Source organism: Centruroides sculpturatus, unplaced genomic scaffold (genome assembly GCF_000671375.1).
Source record: "Centruroides sculpturatus isolate CEXI.00-Female unplaced genomic scaffold, Cexi_2.0 scaffold549, whole genome shotgun sequence".
NCBI lineage: Eukaryota > Metazoa > Arthropoda > Arachnida > Scorpiones > Buthidae > Centruroides > Centruroides sculpturatus.
In genome coordinates this window covers 278,864-299,806 of record NW_019384752.1, presented here as the reverse complement: position 1 = coordinate 299,806, position 20,943 = coordinate 278,864, and the positions used below count along the sequence as shown (strand labels likewise).

Below are 20,943 nucleotides of genomic sequence, written 5' to 3'. Positions count from 1 at the left end.
TATGTAACAGAGTATTGTCGGTAATTACAAGAATACAAATATAAATTTATATTAAAATGCATGCTGTGATAACAATAGAAAGGAAATAATCATGCCAGCAATACAAATTACATCTGGCTATAAAGTAAGTTTTTTGTACATAAGATAAATGATTATTATGTACTGTAATTTTTTAAATAATGAGATTATCTCTCACTCAAAATATATATATATTTAGTATTAATTAACTTTGATACTAATTTGAAAAAATGAATTATACAGTGAATGGATTTTTTTATTATTTTTTCAGTAGATAAATTAAGAAATTTTTATTAAATATATGTCAAGGATATTATTTTGTTATCTACAATTTCAATTGGTTTTTACAACATTTTAACAAATTAATGAAATTTTTTAAAAAGTACTTGATAAAAAAAAAATTAAATTTTCTCAAGTACTTAATAATAATTATTTTTAGTGTATTTTTCAATTATTAAAATTAAATGCTATGAATGAATTTATATGGTCTAATATCGGTGAGATATTTTAAAGTTTTTATTTAATTATTTTAATATATTAATGGTATATCCAAATGAAAAAAGTTTCATTTTCAATTGAACAATACTTTTAAAATATTTATCAATTATAATTCATAATTTGATTCTGTATGAATGTCAGATATAATCATTTTTTGGATTTTGTTTAAATTTCTTTCAAACTTTGTTTATGAATAATTTTCAAATTTAGCTTACTATGAAAATAAATATAATTAATTTAGTCTTTCTGCCCTATAGACACTCAGATATTTTAATCGTGTTCGTGTGGATTTATGTGAAGGTGGCAGCTGGGTATTGTATGACGGAACCATATATCCAGTCTACCTACTCATGAAAATATCTCAGCTGATCTGGACACAAAACCAAGTCTCCTAGAATGAAAGGCTCCTGCCTTTCCTGCTTCAGCAATCAAGTTAAAAGGGATTTATTATATTTATATATAAAAAAATAAAAGTATGAAAGAAATTTAAAGATAATCTACAAAAATGACTGTAACTGAAACATTACTAAAGTATGAATTATAGTATAGTAAATTGAAAAGTATTTGAAATGCTAAAAGAATTGCCAATTAAAAATTTGAATATACTTTTAAAAGTTGAACTTATAATTAACATAATAAAAATTCTTGAAATCTTTAATGATTTAAAATTATAGCATTATAAATGAAGATAAATATAGTAAAATATTACCTTAAAATTTAACTGTTTTCTTTCATATAAATATATCAAAATAGCTAATATATACCTGTTATTTATTGTCAAATAGAAACTCATTAAACATATTTTTAATGGAAATTCTTCCATTTAATCACAGATATTACAAACTCAGGTTACTTGAATGAATTTGAACCATTAAATTTCAATAGTAAATGTTTTTATATTAATAAATACAAAAAAAGCAAAACAAAATGTACTAACTATTGAATGTTGTTATATAATATTGAAAACATTTCATAATTGGATCAAAGTTAAAATTTATTCAACAATAAGATTTATCTTATCTTGAATTTTAAAATAAGATATATTTAAATCCTATAAATCATTATTTTAATACTATAATGTTGTAGTATTTTAATGAACACATTTTAACATTATAGGATATTTTTTATTACTAAATTTTTAAGAGTTATTTTCATATCAAAGAAATGATTACTATAATTAAAAACTAAAGTTTGGATGATTTAACGATGTACTGTACATACAAATATAAACTGTACAGAATAATATATAGTAATTAAGCATATTTGTATTATATTAAAGACTATTATTTTTTAAATACAATAGATTAATTATCAGTTCATTATCATATTTTATTACAAATCTTAATATCAGATCAGCTGAAAATTTTAGAAAAACAAAAATTATTATTAATAGAAACTTTTATTTTTGTTTACAAAGTTTTAAATTACTATATTTGATAAATATATAAATATACATAGTGTCATTTTTATTCTGCGTTGAACAGAAGTTGTTACAGTATTTAAATTTATCATATCTAATGTCATTGGCATGAAATACCAACAGCTCGAATTAATGAATGTAGATTATTAATTCATTTTAAATGAATAATTTGCAATCATTAATTTGGAATGTCAACATTACATAAGATTAGCATCACATTTCTTTGAAAGCTTAAAATATACCTACTGTTTTTAGATGAATAAATTAATAAAGAATTCTTTTTTAACTATTGTGTTTCTATAAATTATACTAATTATGGAATCAAATTGCATATGCAGGAATAAAAGTGTCATTTAGTTTTCATTTCCTATCCAAAACATTCTTATTCATTACGTACTTAACTCTGTGATGAAAGTAAATTCACCATAACTTTCACTTAATTAAATGAAATGTTTAAATAGATTTTTTAATAATTATAACAAGTTCAAATAGTTATTTTTAATCTAATGAAAGTAGCTAGACAATACAAATAAAGCTAAATCTTAGATATAAAATAAAATTATATTAATCTCTAGTATAATTTTAAAAACAAATTAACTGTTGATTCTATTTCATTTAAGTGTATGAATATTCATTAGTTAATATTCATGTATTGAATATGATACTCTTTCAAGTAAATTAACAAATTCAAGTTTTGTAATCTTTGTTTTAAACTTATTATTAAATTTTGTTTGTTATATTTATTAGCATATTCTGATTGATAAAAACATTTAGAAATTAAAGGATAAATTGTTAAGATTACATTAAAATTTAAATCTAGTCTAGTTTTTTGATGTAAATAATAATTTACTTTAATTTAACTTCATATATAAAAGGTTATACTACAGAAAATACTATAAAATTGCACCATTAGGCAATTTTTATGGTAAGAAAATTTTTTAAAAAGTTTTAATGAAACATTGGTATAAATTTTCTTTCATGTGGCTAAACTTCTGCAGGAGAATCAAAAACATTACAGAATGAAATTGGTTTTAATCAATCTAAATTGATTGAGTGAATACATTCATTTGATAAATATATATAATACATTTGACATTTTTAATGATATAGTGTTGTTTCATATTACACTTTGAAAAATATAGTTTAAATTAATATAAACTCTAAAACTAATGAGTATAAAATATGTTAAATTAATATAATTCACTTACATAATGTATTGTTTATATAAAAATATTTCAATATCACGATAAAACTTGCAGAAAAATCAAATTAGCCACGTGTATGACCTACGTTAATGTTTTCATTAGTAAGTCTAATCATATTTAAAATATCAATATAAGTTCATTTTTCTTCATTAATTAATTATAGATTTGCGGAGGAAAAAAATGCGGATCGAAATGAACCAATATTTCACCCGAAAATAATTTAAATATGAAAATTATAAAACTTGACAAGCTACAAACTCTAAAATGATCAAGATTTTATGCGCCTATAAGGATAAGAACAATATGAAATATTGCTAATACGTGCGTACTGTATCTGGATTCGGGTTTGAGTTTTATCCTCGAAAATGTACGAATGACCCGGTATGTTCGGACCCCGTCCTGTATCATCATTGCAATGGTCATAAGTCTTCATAATATTCATAAAGCGGAGAGTTGTGTTTTATAATAATGAATAAAAACGATATTGTGTGCCGAACAGAATGCAGACTTTTTCAAATATGAATTTAAATATTGCGTGTAATATATATACCCGACATTTCTACTAACAATTCGAATTGGAAGTAGAAATTTAAATTCCAAATAAAATCATTTGAGATGTAAAAAAATTGCTCCAAGTAAAAACTTGTGACAATTAAGAATGGTCGCCTCATTGTTGGCCTGGCCTAACCCATAATGGAATTGCCCGAAAAGGCCATTTTAGTGCCCATAGGGCCGAGAGTACAAAAAAAGACCTTTACCGGTGTTAGGTGCTTCCCCTAGTTTCCGAACCCACGCTTCGCCACTGTCACCGACCAACGTTTTCATTAAGCCGTTTAGAAAAATCGCTGTAAAAAGTTGTAATTCGCATAAATTTGAGCTTTTATCATTCTGGATAACATTCTGAATGAAAGTCATTTGTTTCCATGCAATTTTAATTAACCTTATAAGCATAAAATTAAGCGGTAAAACTGAAATAGCTCTATGCGAAACTCCCGTGAACTTTGACCTATCGACCCGGAAATTATGCCATCACCTCACCGATAACAAGAAAGGCTTAAGTTTAAAATTTAAGCCTTCTAGACCCAGTAGTTTTCCTCTACCACCGGCTGAAGAAAGGGAAGAAAATATAGCGTTTTTGGCTATTTTTGCACTTTTCATTGCTTATATTTTGGCAATCGCTTCATAGAAAATCTTGAAATTTTGCAATTTGAAATTTTACGGCGCAAAACATTTTATTTATTGATGAATAAAGAACATTCAAAATGCCCGATACTTTTTTTAAACTCTGTCCTGTAGGCACTAATTAATATTAAATTTTATTAACATATTGTTAGAAAAATTCTCATGAAATTTACATAATTCGTCACAAATATTTAAACAGCTCCTTCTACGTTAATCGTCACGGCGCGATCTTATTCGAGGCTATAGGAACCGCCGCCATCTTGGATACCCAAGGTAAATATAACCGTTTTTAAATTAAACTATATTTCTACTAAAATTAATGGGCCTACTACAATTTCATTAAAATTCGTTAATTTCCAATATTAACCTAATAGGCTACATTCATTCATTTCAAATTCTAAATTCTTAATTCGCAAATATTCTTTATTTACAGAATAATTATAATTTGTTATTATTGTAAAGTTATATCTATTAAATCCTAAGTTGTTAGCCTAATAGATATTTCACATTGTTAAGAATATTAATTTACATTTCTCTTATTATACTTTTTCAATATTAATGTATGTAAGAAGTATATAAGCAATTTTAAAAAATTGTTTTAATGGATAGTCTGAAATAAAAACAATTTTGAAACAACCAACCGACTGAATCCTACTTATCCTACTGATAAAAACAAACAGGAGAGAGCAATCAAGCAAATTACTCTACATTAATTGACATAAGTAATCTTAGTTTACAATCGAAATTTCCTATCAAAAATTGTTTCTTTCACGAGGGGCAATTTTCCCCCGTTGGGAAACAATTCACTACACAGTCGGACAGTATCCGATCACGTGCTTTAAAAACAATGGTTAATTAAACAAGTTATTTAGATCATAGATCTTGATTTGTTCTCTCGATGGACAATCGATAGCGGTTTTAGTTTTTAAACGTATTTCTTTTAACAAAAACGTTTGGATTATTTAATAATTTTATAACTTAACTAATTAATTTGATTTATCTCTTTATTTTCCATTGAATTGCTAATAATAAGATTTTAAAAATTGCTTGAAGACTGTACAAATTTTTATGCATAACGCGGTAAAAGTGGAATAATTATTTATACTTTATCATTTTAGCGTTAAAAGTTTGAGAAATTTCAAGAATTTAGTTGAAAGAATGAATTTTATCGATTTGAATGTGCATTTTAATGTTAAAATCATTCCAATTAGCCCATTATTAGTACTCCTCCACACACACACACAATTTATAATTAGGTTACTATTATAACTTTTTAAGATGGAATATTTAATGAAAAGTTTAAATATTTCTATACATTTCCATCAAAATTTATTTATAAATAATTGAAAATTGTTGTGAATTGTTTGTATATTTATCATTTATGTTTAAGTAGATAAGATCAAGATTTTTTTTATTCCTTTGTTTGTACCATCGATTAAAGATATCTAAATGCACATTGAGTTGCACTGGAAGTATGAGATTTTTTTCCAAAAGTTAAATTCGACAGTTAAAATAAAGAAGAAAGATTAATAGAAATAATTAGGCACCGAAGTATAATTTTCAAATTATTATAAACCTCTGTAAATATACCTCAGACAGGGATGGATGCAAACAGACAAGTTCAACAGACTTAATATTTCTAAGTAAACAGAGATATGGTAACTGCTAGGTAACTGCAATGAATTGCAAGTTGAAGAAATTGGCGCTACAGAAACTTCTGCTACTTTTCACAAACTTAAAACTGCAATTTGAAAAAATTGTAGACTTATAAATTCCCACTGTCGTCCGTCCGTCTTTCCTTAATCTCAAGAACGGTGCTAGATAAATGAAATTGAAGAGCATATATGGAAACCTTATGGGCTGAAGGCCCCTATAACTATGTACGAATTTCCAATGCATACTGGAAGTCATATTATTTCAATTCAAAACTTTTTCTCTGAAACGTGTTACACAGATGACTATCAGTACTCTATTGTTAAAGGAAAAATATGATGTACAGGGGCAAGCCATTACTAATTTGAGATGAAGAACAGATACATCGTATTTTAAATTAAACGAGCAATCATTTATTGTGACGATGTCACAATGCCGGGCTGCAATTTTTTTTTTTCAAATTACAACCAACAAACTGGGCAATTGTATAACATATGCGGAGGATGAACATTGGCGTAGCCAGAGTTTTGTTATGGGGGCCTAGTAGAGGCCAACCTGACACAAAATTGAATTATTTCAAATTATTGTTCATTAAAATGAAATTTCCATAAGAATCGACAATAACTTAACACACGTAAAACATTAAACTTCCTTTAATCATACGTTCTCGTAACGTTAATATTATCAAACTATAGCAATGCCTTTAAACAAAAATTAACCAATCAATTATTTTTTTTTACCATTCTTTAATATAGTTCACCGTCTTTAATCTAGATATAGACCAGGGGTGGCCAACGGTTTTTTCCTCCGGGCCGAATTGGAAAGAAAACTTTTTCCACTGCCCGAACCAGAGGCGGCCCTAGCAAGATTTTCAGGTGATGCGAGAATTTATTGTGGCGTCACCCTGTAGAGAGACTAAACTGTACTGTACATAGAGATTACAGATGCACTTTTTACATTGGACACAGAAAACCGTTGACCTTTTTTTTTTTTTCTTAAGGGTCAGAATTTCTCAACTTTCCTATAACTTCACATTGTGAGGATATGAGGAAATATCGCGGATCCATTCGAGCAATTATTTGAAGTTAAGTCCAATATTCAGAGATTAATTGCGGGCCGCGGTACGTTACACCCAATTAGATTAGCTTCAGCTTTTTATTTCTTTTTGCAAATCGGCTCAACACTTTTTCGGCTGTAATTTTCTGGGGAGGGCACCAGGTTAACTGGGAGGCCGTGCCCACCCATGCCCCTTCCTGGCTACGCCCATGAGAATGAACCAAGTATTTTTATCAAATTAATTACAATAAGTGGATTCTGCCAATGAATAACATTTGGTTTAAAGATTGGCCTTCTTACTGTATAAGATCTTTCAATTAGCTTTCTACAATTTCATGGTTTTATATATTTTAAATTATAGAGTAGAATTATATGTTTGTGTACGTGTGCATAAAATGTTTTTATGAAAATATAACTAAGCTTCATTGGCATTTTTTGCCAAAGATGCTTTCTGCCAAAAATGAAAAACCGGATCTGTTCAGTAAATATATCATTTAATTAAATATTTTTCTATATACAATAATAATAATAATAATAATTTCCAGTTGAACTTTCAACAACTATATGATGACAAATGAAATATCTTTTCAATGAAATTTCAATATGTTTCGGATTCGTAATTTTTGGTTTTGTTGACGTAATTAAACTATATCATTGTTAGTCCACACTATTGTTAAATTAACAAAATTAATTTTTGCAAAATTACTTTTAACAATATCAGCTTTGAAAATGGCATTCTATCAGTCTGATTTCGGTAGGAACCAAAGCAAATTAATTGTGGAACATACAGAAGATGACAATTCTATAGTAAGATTGTCGCCAACAAAAATGCAGACACTCGGCATTTCCCAATACGCACGTTTAAAAGGCAGAAATGGCAGAAAAACAGTTTGCATAGCCTTGGCAGATTCAACCTGTCCAATGGATAACATCAGAATGAATGAATACGTAAGAATAAATTTACGAGTCAAAGAGGGAGATATCGTCACAATTTGTACCATAAATAATATCGATTATGGAAAAAAAATTCATGTTCTTCCAATCGAAGATACAATCCCGACAGTGAATTGTCAACTTTTCGACGATTATCTGAAACCATACTTTCAGGGGGCATATAGACCAGTATATAAAGGAGACTTGTTTCTTATTAAAGGCCCTCAAGGAAATGTCGAGTTTAAAATAATTTCGGTCGATCCCGATCCCTTTTGTATCGTCGCTCCGGAAACAATCGTATATTACGAAGGAAATGCAATCTTAAGAGTAGATATAGAAAAAGAAATGAATGCTATTGGATACGACGATATCGGTGGCTACAATTCCCAACTATTACAAATTAGGGAAGTAGTCGAATTATCTCTGAAATATCCAAGTGTATTTAAAAACATGGGAATTAAACCGCCGCGAGGTGTTTTAATGTACGGGCCACCCGGAACCGGAAAAACTTTGATGGCCAAAGCAATAGCTAATGAATCGGAAGCACACTTTTTCTTAATAAACGGTGCTGAAATCACAAGCAAATTTTATGGCGAATCGGAGAAAAATCTTCGATTGATATTTGCTTTTGCCGAAAAACTCGCTCCGGCAATAATATTCATTGACGAAATAGATGCCATTGCACCAAACAGAAACAAAGTGGAGGGACAAGTAGAAAAGCGAATCGTGTCCCAATTTCTCACATTATTGGACGGTGTGACGGAAATGAACGGAGTGGCTGTAATTGCTGCCGCAAATTGCCCGAATAATATCGACCCCGCTCTACGTCGAAGCGGAAGATTCGATCGTGAAATATACTTTGGAATTCCACAAGTTAATGAGAGATTAGAAATTCTTCGAATTGCAACCAGAAGAATGAAGTTGGCCGAAGATGTTAAGATAGAAGAACTTGCGAGAGAAACGCATGGATTTGTTGGCGCCGATATCCACTCTCTCTGCAGAGAAGCCGTATTCCATCAAATAAGAGAAAAGATATGTCTCGATGACATTGAGGATGGACTAACAGATGAAATTATAAATTCTCTGGCCGTGACAATGAGTGATTTTAAATCTGTTTTAAAAAATATTTGTCCAAATGTCCTGCGAGGATGCGTAGTGGAAAACCCTAACGTATCTTGGGAAGATATAGGAGGTTTAGAAGATGTTAAGAGAGAATTGCAAGAATTAATTGAATACCCGGTAAAATTCGCCGATAAATTCCTAAGATACGGAATGTCACCTGCTCGAGGATTTCTGCTATTTGGACCACCGGGATGCGGAAAGACCCTTTTGGCCAAAGCGATGGTTTCCAGTTGTGGAGCAAACTTCATCTGCATAAACGGGCCGGAGCTTTTGAGCAAATGGTTCGATGAAACAGAAGCCAACGTGAGAGAGATCTTCGACAAAACTAGAAGAGCTGAACCCTGCGTGCTGTTTTTCGACGAAATCGACTCCATAGCTAGAAAACGCATTGATTACGGCGGAGACAACTCAACGTCCGATCGCGTTCTTACGCAAATATTGACAGAAATGGATGGAATAAATGTGAATAACAAGATATTTTTCATGGGCGCTACTAATCGACCGGATGCCATCGATTCTGCCATTCTAAGACCTGGACGTTTAGACGAAGTAATTTATGTTCCATTACCCGATCAATCAGACAGGAAGAGCATTTTGACGGCTGCTCTGAGACGATGTCCACTAGCAAGCGACGTCGATTTGGACTCCATCGCTAGAAACACGGATGGATTAAGTGGTGCAGATTTAAGTCAAGTTTGCAAAAATGCTTGTAAATTAGCTATAAAAGAGGATATTGAAAATTCAGGAACAGACAAGGATGTCATTGCCCAGATTGAAATGCGTCACTTCCAAGAAGCAATGAAAAAAACACGACCTTCAGTAAATAGTGAGGATCTTCAGAGATTTGAAGAATTTCTCTACAAATTTCGAAATCAAAAAGATTATTACGTCTAGATCTAATAGATTGATATTCATTATAGATAAAATTTTGAGTGATTAAATCTCTATTCTAATATCATTTTTTTGATTTATTTTCTTTTATTTAATTACCTGAAGTAAAATAGAAAGTTTATTGAAAATGATGGTTTGCTAAAGGCCGAGACGTTTCATGCATGAACTTGCTGGTCTGGGGATCCGGGTTCGAGTTCGGGTCGAAATCCGGATCTGACAAAGCTTTGTAGGAGGTTTAATCAAGATATATCACGCCGTATCGACAATTAGTATAGTTTAACCGTACATCTTTCTGCTTTGTAGAAAGTACACCTTCATTCCCATGAATGGGGAAGATTCACTTACTTCATTCAACGTGTTTTTTTCAAAAGTTCTTATAATGATTTTGTTTAAAAGTTTATTGAATTGAATTAAAACTGGTCGAGAGGTCTTGATTGATCTTAAATTTATTTTTTTTGGAATTACGGGAATGATTGACGTGAACCATTAATACACAATGATCTTAATAATTATGATTTATATAATAATTATTTAGAATGTGGTTCTTTTTTAATGCTGACATTAAAAGGACATAAAAATATAACTTGAAGATTTATTATTAATTAATTAATATATTAAACGAATATCGGTCTTTTGTTGTTCTACTGTTTTTGGTATGTACATAATTTAAAATGACTGTATAATATTAGTTCATAACTGTTAACCAATATTTCGGCTAACTCATAACTATTTTTGTATCAGCACCCTGTTCATCATGTTACCATGCAACGTTAGGAAGAAATGTTAATCCTGCCTACATTGATGATGCTTACTGCTCATACAGTCATGGCGATGGTTTCATCTTTATATTGTATAGTTTTAAGCATAGTTTTAAGTTTAATTTTTAAATTTGATATTTTTTCTCACCCTGTATAATTTTAAGTATATTAAGACCTCTCGCTATTACCAACTGATGAGGGACTATTTTTCCATTGGAGAATAGTCCGAAATGCATTTTGGATTTTTACGGTTTTTATACTATGTAATCATCTTATTGTACCCCCTTTTTGTTTTATTAAATTTTTACTTTGATTCTTGAGCGTTTGTGCCCATTATCATTGGTGTGAAAAGCCCTTCCTATTATCTGCCTTATGGTTATAGATATTTTAATTAATATTATATATGTTCAGATATGCTCTAAGAGCAAATGAAGCTGACCATGTACAACAGGGGTCGGCAACCTGTGGCATGCAGGACGATTTTCAATGGCACTCTGATTGAATAGAAATGTAGCAAAAATTATATTTTAATTATTAATTACACATTTAAATGTACATCATAGTTCAGCGAAGGCCGTGGTGCATTAAAAATGAATCTCTTGTTTGTATATTTCTATTACAGTACATCTGTTTATGCTCCATGTGTCCATTTACGTGTTATGCAAGCGCTTCACATGTAAGAACATAATTCAATTAACAACTTACCTTCAAAATTATACAGTTTTGAAATCAGTTATAACTGGACTAATTTTGATAACATATATAATAAACTTGGTAATCGTGTTGGCACTCGGAATAACACTATAACTGATGTTAGGCACAACACTGCTGAAAGGTTGCCGACCCCTGTACTACAATACTACTACAGTAAAGCATCGATTATCTGACTCAATTGGGGACTCAGGTTGGTCAGATAACTGAAAAATCGGATAACCGAAAAGAAGGAAAAAAAATACATTATTAGTATAGTATATCCCATGTTTATTAGTATTAGTTTATTAGTATTAGTATTAGTTTATTAGTATGTTGCTATTAACCAACTTTGCGTTGAATTTTCATCAATGTTTAGCCTAATAAATTTTTTTCTTTTTTAAAATAACAATTGTGGCTATTGTATCGTTAAAAATTATTTTTAAATTATTTTATTGCTCACAAAACAAACCACCACTCATAATTAGAAAATTAAGTCTCGTTTAAATACTGGCCTCCCTTCAATGGTCGAGCCATCGATGCCAGCTAAAACACACAAATATTTAACAAAAATAATACTAAAGTAGCCAAGATATAGCCAAATATCGTAATGCCACATCACTAGCGGACATTTGAAATTTGCCGACTAGAATGGTCAGTTAACCGATGTGACGGTTAATCGGGGTCGGATAATCGATGCTCTACTGTATATATTTGCAACAAAAAATAATAGTACAGTAGTTATGAAATTAAATTCTTATTAAATTTAATTAAAATATTTATTCTTCAAGCATTTTGATACAAATCAGAATGTGGTCAAATTTATATACATAGTTATATTCTAATTTTTTAAAATTAAACAATAAAAATGATGGAAGTGGACAACATATCTATGTAAGTTCATATATTATCTTATATATTTATTATTTGAAATGATCATTAAAAAAAAATATGCAGTGAATCAAAATGACATTTTAAAAATTAAAAACCATTTCACATTGATCATCATCTGATTCTAGTGAGTCATATTCCACATCATAATCTTTGGAACAACATTTTGACTGCGTTTTGTCTTCTGTAGCAGATGATATTTCTTTCTCTTCTTCTTCTGCTTCTGGTGGCCCATGTTTACATGCCCTAAATATGCGGTTACTTAAACTGGATTCATATTCCTGTATGGTGAAGTTCTTAATTTCTTCTTCAATCTCATCTTCCTGTATGAAAATATTTTCTTTCTTTCAGTTAAATTTTTAAATATATCAGCATATTAAAGTTAAAATTTCAAAATGTAGTCACACATTAGGCTGCATAAGTAAAAATATACCCAGTACATTGTTCATCTTGTGTATGTTAGGATGAATCAAGAATGTTCCTCATTTTGTAAAATATGCAAATATTTGTGTAATTCGTGAAATTGGCATATCAACTGTCAATTTCACAAAATATTTTCCAATATGATACTGACATTTGTATCATCTGTTGAATTATGATTTAGAAAGTATCAGATGAAAATTTATGTTAGTGGTGTTTTCTTATTTGGAGATTGTGGCTAAGTATAAAAATATCATTAAGTAATGTTTATAGCGTATAGATTTATTTTATGTAAATAGAGTTTAAAAAAGTTAATTGAATAATATTACCATTTCCATGTTTAGTTCAAATTTTGTCAGAAAGATGGGAAAAAGTACTTTTACAACATGGTTTCTAATGAATAATACAAAATTTGTCACTTTTTAATATTAAATGTTATAAAGAATAAGTAAAAATTATAGTATCTAATATCTTGACCATCAAAAATTAGAAACTCATAAACTATGGTAAACAAAAATGAAAGCTCTCCAAAATATGTAAGTTTGATGGTCCAAACGGTTAAGATGTCAGACTATTGCTCTGGGGAGTCTGGATCAAATCTGAGAGAGTAATTGCGGGAGTTTTTCTCAGACAGTTCATCCCAGATATGTTGGACCCATCCCTCACTCACCATCTGGTTATCTCCATTGTGAGCTTGGCTGAACTCACAATGAATATGAAATAAAAGCCTTCTTAGTGCCCACAGAGTGAAAACAGCCAAAAAATTTTTCAAATGGTAAGTTCTTAAATTTATCTCAATGATGCCCTGATGTTGCTTGGTACAATTGCTAATTTCACAAATTATTGTCTACTGTGTGAAATGAGCAACATTTATATATTCAGCATACCAGATACATATCAGTAAGTAAATAAATTACAAAATAATTTGTTAATTTATGTAAGGAATATCATTATTGTCCTCCCTTTTCTCCCTCAAAGGAATTAGTCTTAAATAAGATAACTTGATATGCTAACTCCTCAAGCCATCTATCTCCTCATTTAACTTTACTCCTTTCTTTCCTAAATGCTGTTTCCAACTTTTCTTGGGAATTACAAGAAATGGAAATAGGTAAAAGTTCATAATTCATCTAACCAATTTATCCTCTCCTCTTCCAATCACCTGTCCAAGTCACCTGAATCTATTTTCTATAACCTTCTGTCTAGAGAAGCATATGTTCCCTACTCCTAAAATACCTGTTTTATGCTCATTCTCAATCCTATCAGCTAAGATAATCCCATATACAAATCTAACCTACTTCATTTCTGTCCATATCTTTTCTACCTGAGATTTCTTTATTCCTTAACATTCAGATACTAAGAACTGTCTTGTGAAATTTGCCTTTTAATCTAATTGTACTTGTATCACAAAGTACTCCACCACTTTTGCCACCCTATACCTATTCTTTTTGCTATAGTTCTGTTTAACTCTCATTCACTTTAACATTCATTTTAAGTACTTTCTCCATCCTTTTTATTTTCCTATCTCTAATAACTAACCCATACACTCTCTCTCCTTATAAAAGTGTACAAACTTTGTTTTCTCTCTGACAATCTTTAATTTTTTATGATCTAATCTATTTCTATAACCTTTTCTGTTTCTTCTTCCTTATCTTCACTAACTAGAACTACATCATCTGAAAATTACATGCACCATGGTTCTTCCTTCACACTTGTCCCTTATATTAGTGTTATACAAACTGTTAAGAAAATATGAACTTAATGACTATAGCAGTGGACACCTACTTCTATCCTGAAACCTAAATATATCTCTATATCCTCATTTAACTTTACTCTCCGACCTGTTGGACATATCCTGGACTAAGTACAGTACCTGCCACATATCTGCCATTCTAGAAACCTCATCAGCTTTTTTCTAAATCTATGAATACCATGTTCAAGCCTCTCATTATTTATCACAAAAGGAATATCAAACTGAATGATGTAACCAGAAAAACCTAAATTTTTTCAATTCACAATTTAATTTAAAAAACAAACATTTTCAGCTAATTTCAATACTCATAAGTATTTCAAATGTAAGGATGATAACAAGATTCCAGAAGAGCAGTTCAAAAATAATTCAAACAGCATTCATTCCATTTAAAAATATGTCATGTTACAAAATGACCTCATTGTTATTCATTACTTTTAATGATAACAACATATATATTATCATACTAAGGTCTGTAAAGAATTATACACACACTTGAAATTTGTATAGAATGTCACACAATGTTTGTTTATATCAATTTAATAATTAATAAGCTCATTATTATAATTACTCACAACTACATCATATTCATAAATAAAAATATTCAAATTTCTGAGTGACAAATTAATAAAAAAATTTGCAACCAAATCTGCTGTAAAATAATTTATACACAAAGTAGTAAATTTGTCCTTTTACATAAAGATTTAATAATTAATATAAATTCCTTTCTTTGGAATTAGTTTTTAGTTGTTCTTAGGCTTTGTTTCTGACAAATGTTACAGTTCATGTAAGTTTATTTTATCCTAAAAATTATAAATTGCAACTGTCAGTTCACGAGCAGTTGTGTATTGTTTGTTGTTAGCATGGCATAGCTCACATATTTTCCATGGGATTTAAGTCTGGACTATGCAGTAGCCAGTCCATTACATCTATTATTTGTTGTTTAAACCAGTTTTGGTGGATTTAGATGCATGACAGGAAGCATTATCTTTCTGAAATATCCACTCATTCCATTTGGATTACTGATTAGAGGAAATACGTTCAAATAACATAGAATGACTTCATAAAATATCATTAATTGTGATAATATCTCCTTTGCCATTAAAAGGAAATGCTGACCAAACCATGACTCCACAACCTCCCATCTGTCTGCTAAAATGTTCTCTTGGTTGCTTTCTTAAATCATGCCAATAATACCTATCATGATCTAGTCCAGGCATGGCCAGCATATGGCCCACGGGCCAGATCCGTCCCATCTAATGAATTTATGTGGCCTGCGATTAATCTTTCCATATTAGCTACTAAAGTACGAATAGCTTGATGAAAAGGCCAACAACTTACTTGTTTAGAGTTAACCCTCCATTACAAATCTCTTAAGTACGGTGTAAAATGTTGATAAAGCATGATAATGTGTGAAAAATCTATCTGTAATCTCTATGTACAATTTAGTCTCTATGGGGTGACACCACAATGAGATCTTGCACCACCTCAAAATCTTCCTAGGTCAGCCTCTGGTTTGGCCCGTGAAAAAAGTTCTCTTTCCAATTCGGTCTGGGGGCAAAAACTGTTGGCCACCCCTGATCTAGTCCATTCAGATTAATTAAACATTTTTCCTCTGAAAACACCACATTTTTCTATTTATCAGTCCAACTCATTACTGACTTTGCCCATTCTAATCTGTTTTGCTTGAGGTCACTTGTAAGTTTTGTCTTGAGTTTAACAAGGGGAACATTATCATTATTTTTGAAAACATTAGCTATCATTGAATGAGACATTTTCAATAACAAATTAGCAGCAATGGCATATGTAGGCATTCCTTGTGAGGTGACTAGATGGAAAACTCTTCTTTTCATTTAGAGCATGTTTTTAATTAGATTATTTACTCGTATTTATCCCATATTGATCACCTTTTTAAATAACATTATGAATTGTGTCAATAGATCTTTTCAGAAGTTGAAATCTGTCTAAGATTTTCCTTGTCTATGATACGAAAAGATTTTTTCACTTTTTCACTCAATTCTTTTCCTTGTGTCATTTCGTAAAACCTTAAGTCAGAATGATACAATTATTATGTGAGAGGAGTAAATGATATGCATTTTAATTTACATATTGCTTATTAAGTACATTCAATTATATGATATGATACACAAACTGTATGCATAATTATTTTACAGCAGATTTGGTTGCAATTTTTATATTAATTTATCACTCAGAAATTTGAATATTTTTATTTGAGTAATTATTTATAATAATGAGTGTTAATTAATTATTAAATTGGTATAAATATTGTGTGAAGTTCTATACAAATTTCAAGTGTGTGTATAATTTCTTTAAAAAACTTTAGTATGATAATATATATGTTGTTATCATAGTTATTCATTTATTTTTAATGATGTCATTTTGTAACATGAATTTTCAATTCACAATTTAATTGAAAAATAATTCATTTGTTCATTTGTTAAAATAATTCTTGTTGGGTTTTTCTGGTTACATCATCAAGTTTGGTATTCCTTTTGTGATAAATAATAAGAGAGAGACTTGAACATGGTATTCATAGATTTAGAAAAAGCTGATGAGGTTTCTAGAATGGCAGGTATGTGGCAGGTACTTGGTTTTCTCCCATTCCCTTCATCCTATATTGCAATAGTACAGGATATGCCTTAACAGGTCAGAGAGTAAAATTAAGCAAGGATATGGAGATATATTTAGGTTTTGACTGCTGAGTCATTAAGTCCATATCTTCTTAACAGTTTATATAACACTAAAATATAAGAGTATAGTGAAGGAAGAACCATGGTGCATGTTATTTGCAGACGGTGTGGTTCTAGTTAGATAAGGCAGAAGAAGCAATCTATTTCTAAAACCTTTTCCATCATAAAAAATTAAAGATTAGCAGAGAGAAAACAAAGTTTGTACACTTTTATAAGGAAAGAAAGTATACAGGTTAGTTTGGAGTATCATCATTAATTTGTATAATAAAACATATTATAAATGTTTTATTTAGTGTAATATATAAAGTATTTATCATTATTATTTTAAGAAAGCAGTGCATAACAATATATTACTAAAACTAGCACTTTTAGTTTGTATGACTGCCATCAACACAAATATGGAAAAGGATCTCACTTTATTTCTCATGTTAATTCTTGATGAAGGGTTATACACTATCAGAATCAAAGCTTATCTCACTTATTGATTTTATACAAGAATTTTCTAAGAAATTTTCATCAAGGAAAATGCATTTGAATTAAATTAAATGTAAACAAATATTAAATTTATGGTTTTGTTGTCTGTTTACATTATGATATAATTAATGATAATTTTTTTAAAAATGACAGTTAACAATTAAGCTTTTTAATTCACATCATTTATTGAATAAATAGTTTGGCCTGTTTCCGTAAGTATATTTGACATTGCCTTTCTCATACGATCGAAATGAGAGCCTTGCCAATAAATTTTTCCACAGTTAGTGCACAATAGGAAATTTTCTATACGATTTAATGCTTGAACAGAGAGCTCAGAAATTTGTATTTTAATATTTATTGGAGAGGAAGATGATGATGAATTTATGTTAGTTATGAAAATTTTCTCATTATTGATAGATAGTTCGTGTCGATCTTCTGAAGTTTTGTTATAACACTGATGATATCTTGTCCATATTTCTTTCATCTGATAATTATCAATTTCTAAATAATCATCACCATTGCACACCTAAAAGTGAAATTATGTTTATTATAAAATTGATAAAATTTATTTAATTGTCAAACTTTCAAGGATGGTAGAAAAAATTTATATTGAATAATAGGTTATAGAATTGAACAATCAAACAAACTATAAATAATGATTCTTATACTATATATGTAGTAACTACAGGTTAGCCCAGAAGGTAGTTAACAGAGATACTTTCAATGAAATGATTTAACTATTTTTAAAAAAATGTGAATCACAAATAGCAATATGCAGCTATTCCAAAATAATCTTAAAAAAAATCACACACTGTTTACTGACTTTTGGACAACCCTGTTTATATATATATATATAAAACCATCCATAGGATGACTCAAGACTCTTAGCATTTACATTTGAAAATATGTGAAAATAAAAATAGAATTTTTTTATTTCCTGCATATATATTTTAATATTTTAGAAATTATTGAGAAGCACTAGATTTAAATATGTTTTTATACTAATGGCTTCCTCCTGATCCTAATTTACCATGGTGGCCTCTTTATAGTCATTAAACATTACTGTTTTATTTTATAGTTAATCTTTTACTATTTTACAGTACATTTAGTCATATATATAAAAAAAATTACAAAAGTCAGTGATAAAACACATGTTTAATTTGATCAATAAAACCAAGGAAATTTTTAGTGTTGAATTCAGTATTGTCAAAGCTTTTCTGATTAAGATTAAACATTTCAAAAATGTGATAAATTACTTATTTTTACAGTATAATTTATACTAAAACTACTCCTTACTCTTAAAAATAAATTTAATATTTTACGAGCCATCCTATAGATATTTTTCAGACTTGATCTACATTGTGTTAATCAACTCAATTATAAACATCTTGATCAGTTGAAGATTTAATTTGATTTTAAAAAACCATAATTTTATGTTAACTTTTTGTTTTCTTAAATGTATGGCATACACCATCATATTTAAATAACTTTTAAGATTTTTATGTTGCTGAATAATAAATTCTAATGCCAATATTTAAACATTAATAAACCTATCTTATAAATAATGAAGGCAGATCAAGATATTTGATATCAAATATGTTGTCTCTATGATTCCGGTAAGTAAACATAAAAGTTATAGTACTGAAACAGCAGATTACATATGTAATGTATTAACTGCCAAATCCAATTTAAAATCATGTTGTAATTATCACAATTATACAGTAATACCCTGAATTTACACGATAGGTGGGACTGAGCGATAACCGCGTAAGTTGAATTCGTGTAAGTCGGGGTATAATTTCACAATTTGTGTAAAATCCAAGTCGGATGTATGTAAACTAATAAATGTTCTCGTTAATCTTATCACGTCTTTTGATTTGTTCACGGTTACAAGAAATCATCACATAGAGTCTCTCAAGTCTCTGTAGATATAACAAACACAGAATAACACAAAACAAATTGTAGCTATGTGTCAATTCCGCACGACATGTCCGAACATGTAAGCTGAACAATAGTGGGGGGGTGAGTAATCAAGAGTTGCATGGCACTCAAACAAAAGACGAATCGATGAGATTTGAAAATCATGTAACTCCGGGTTCGCGTAAGTCAAGGTATTACTGTATAATAATTACATTTATTTAAAGCTACACAAACTTACTATATTCTTTCATTTTAGAGGATTGTTTTAGTGTTTCATTTCCCTTTTGTTGATAATTTCATCTATCAAGCTGTTAAATAGTTCTTCTCTGTAATAAAATCTCTCCATATCCCTTACATTCTTCCAATTTACTAAAATATTTTCTTTTCCAATATTTCTAGGCTATTTTCAATTAACAATTTTCATATTTAATTTTAACTAATAATATTTTGTTTTTCTTTTTAAATAAATTTAGAAATTTGGAATTTATTATAACAAGATAAGTGAAGATTATATTAATTAATTTATAAATATTCATATATGACATTTGGAATTTTAGTAGTGAGAAAATTGCCTTCATCCTGGATATGTTATTTGCATTCCTTTAGTATAGTCTCCACCCATAAACAGAGCAGAAAGCATTGTTGTAATTTTGGAAGCCATTCAATCAGCAGACTTAGTTCTATTGACATCTGTTACTGTATGGCCTATTGCACATATTAATTTCTCCTGATTTAAAGCATTTGCCAAGAGTTGGTTCCTTCACCTTGCAGAAAGATTGAAGTCATGTGGGTTCATTTCAGGAGAGTATGGAGCCAACATGTCTTTACGAAAGTTGTTCACTCAAATAATGAAAAATCGAATGATTCAATGATACAATTTTCTTCATCTGTAATTTGGTCTTTAAGACATGCACTGTTGTGTGTACCAGTCCAAATTTGACAGCAAGTTCTTGAATTGTCCATTTTCTGTTTCTTTCCTACAGTGATGCCACTATTAATATTTGCCTTTCATTCACAGCTGATCTTCCTGATATGTCATCATCCTCTTCTGAACTGTTGTACCTAGGTTTTGCACGATAGAGTGGGTAGCTTGTGATGATGATAAAGGCCTTTGTAACATATTTTTTATAGTTTAATCCCAGGCCACTTCAATAATGCATTAGTCAAGAACACTGTACAGTCTTTGAAAATATTGTTTAGACCAGTTAGTTAGAACACTAACATTTCAAACAACTGCAGCATGTTTCAGGTGATTTAGATATCACACACATTATTTTTTTATGCTGCTGGCATAAAAAAATAGGTCTTGATATTTCATATTTTAACAAAAGTATAGCACAATTCTCACTGTTAA

General features: G+C 29.5%; 1 protein-coding gene and 1 pseudogene across 1 annotated transcript in view; one reads left to right on the top strand and one right to left on the bottom strand.

Moving 5' to 3' along the window:
- Positions 1–7,658: 7,658 nt before the first annotated feature.
- LOC111628613 lies at positions 7,659–10,394 on the top strand (annotated as a pseudogene).
- A 5,619-nt stretch (positions 10,395–16,013) lies between these two features.
- LOC111628630 (exonuclease mut-7 homolog) overlaps positions 16,014–20,943 on the bottom strand; it is a 56,957-nt gene continuing 52,027 nt past the window's right edge. The window contains exons 18-19 of the mRNA XM_023372460.1: positions 19,858–19,989; positions 16,014–18,195 (exon numbers count right to left, since the gene is read on the bottom strand). Coding sequence (XP_023228228.1) covers positions 17,839–18,195; positions 19,858–19,989 — 489 coding nt within the window. The 3' untranslated portion in view covers positions 16,014–17,838. The remainder of the gene's footprint in view (positions 18,196–19,857; positions 19,990–20,943) is intronic.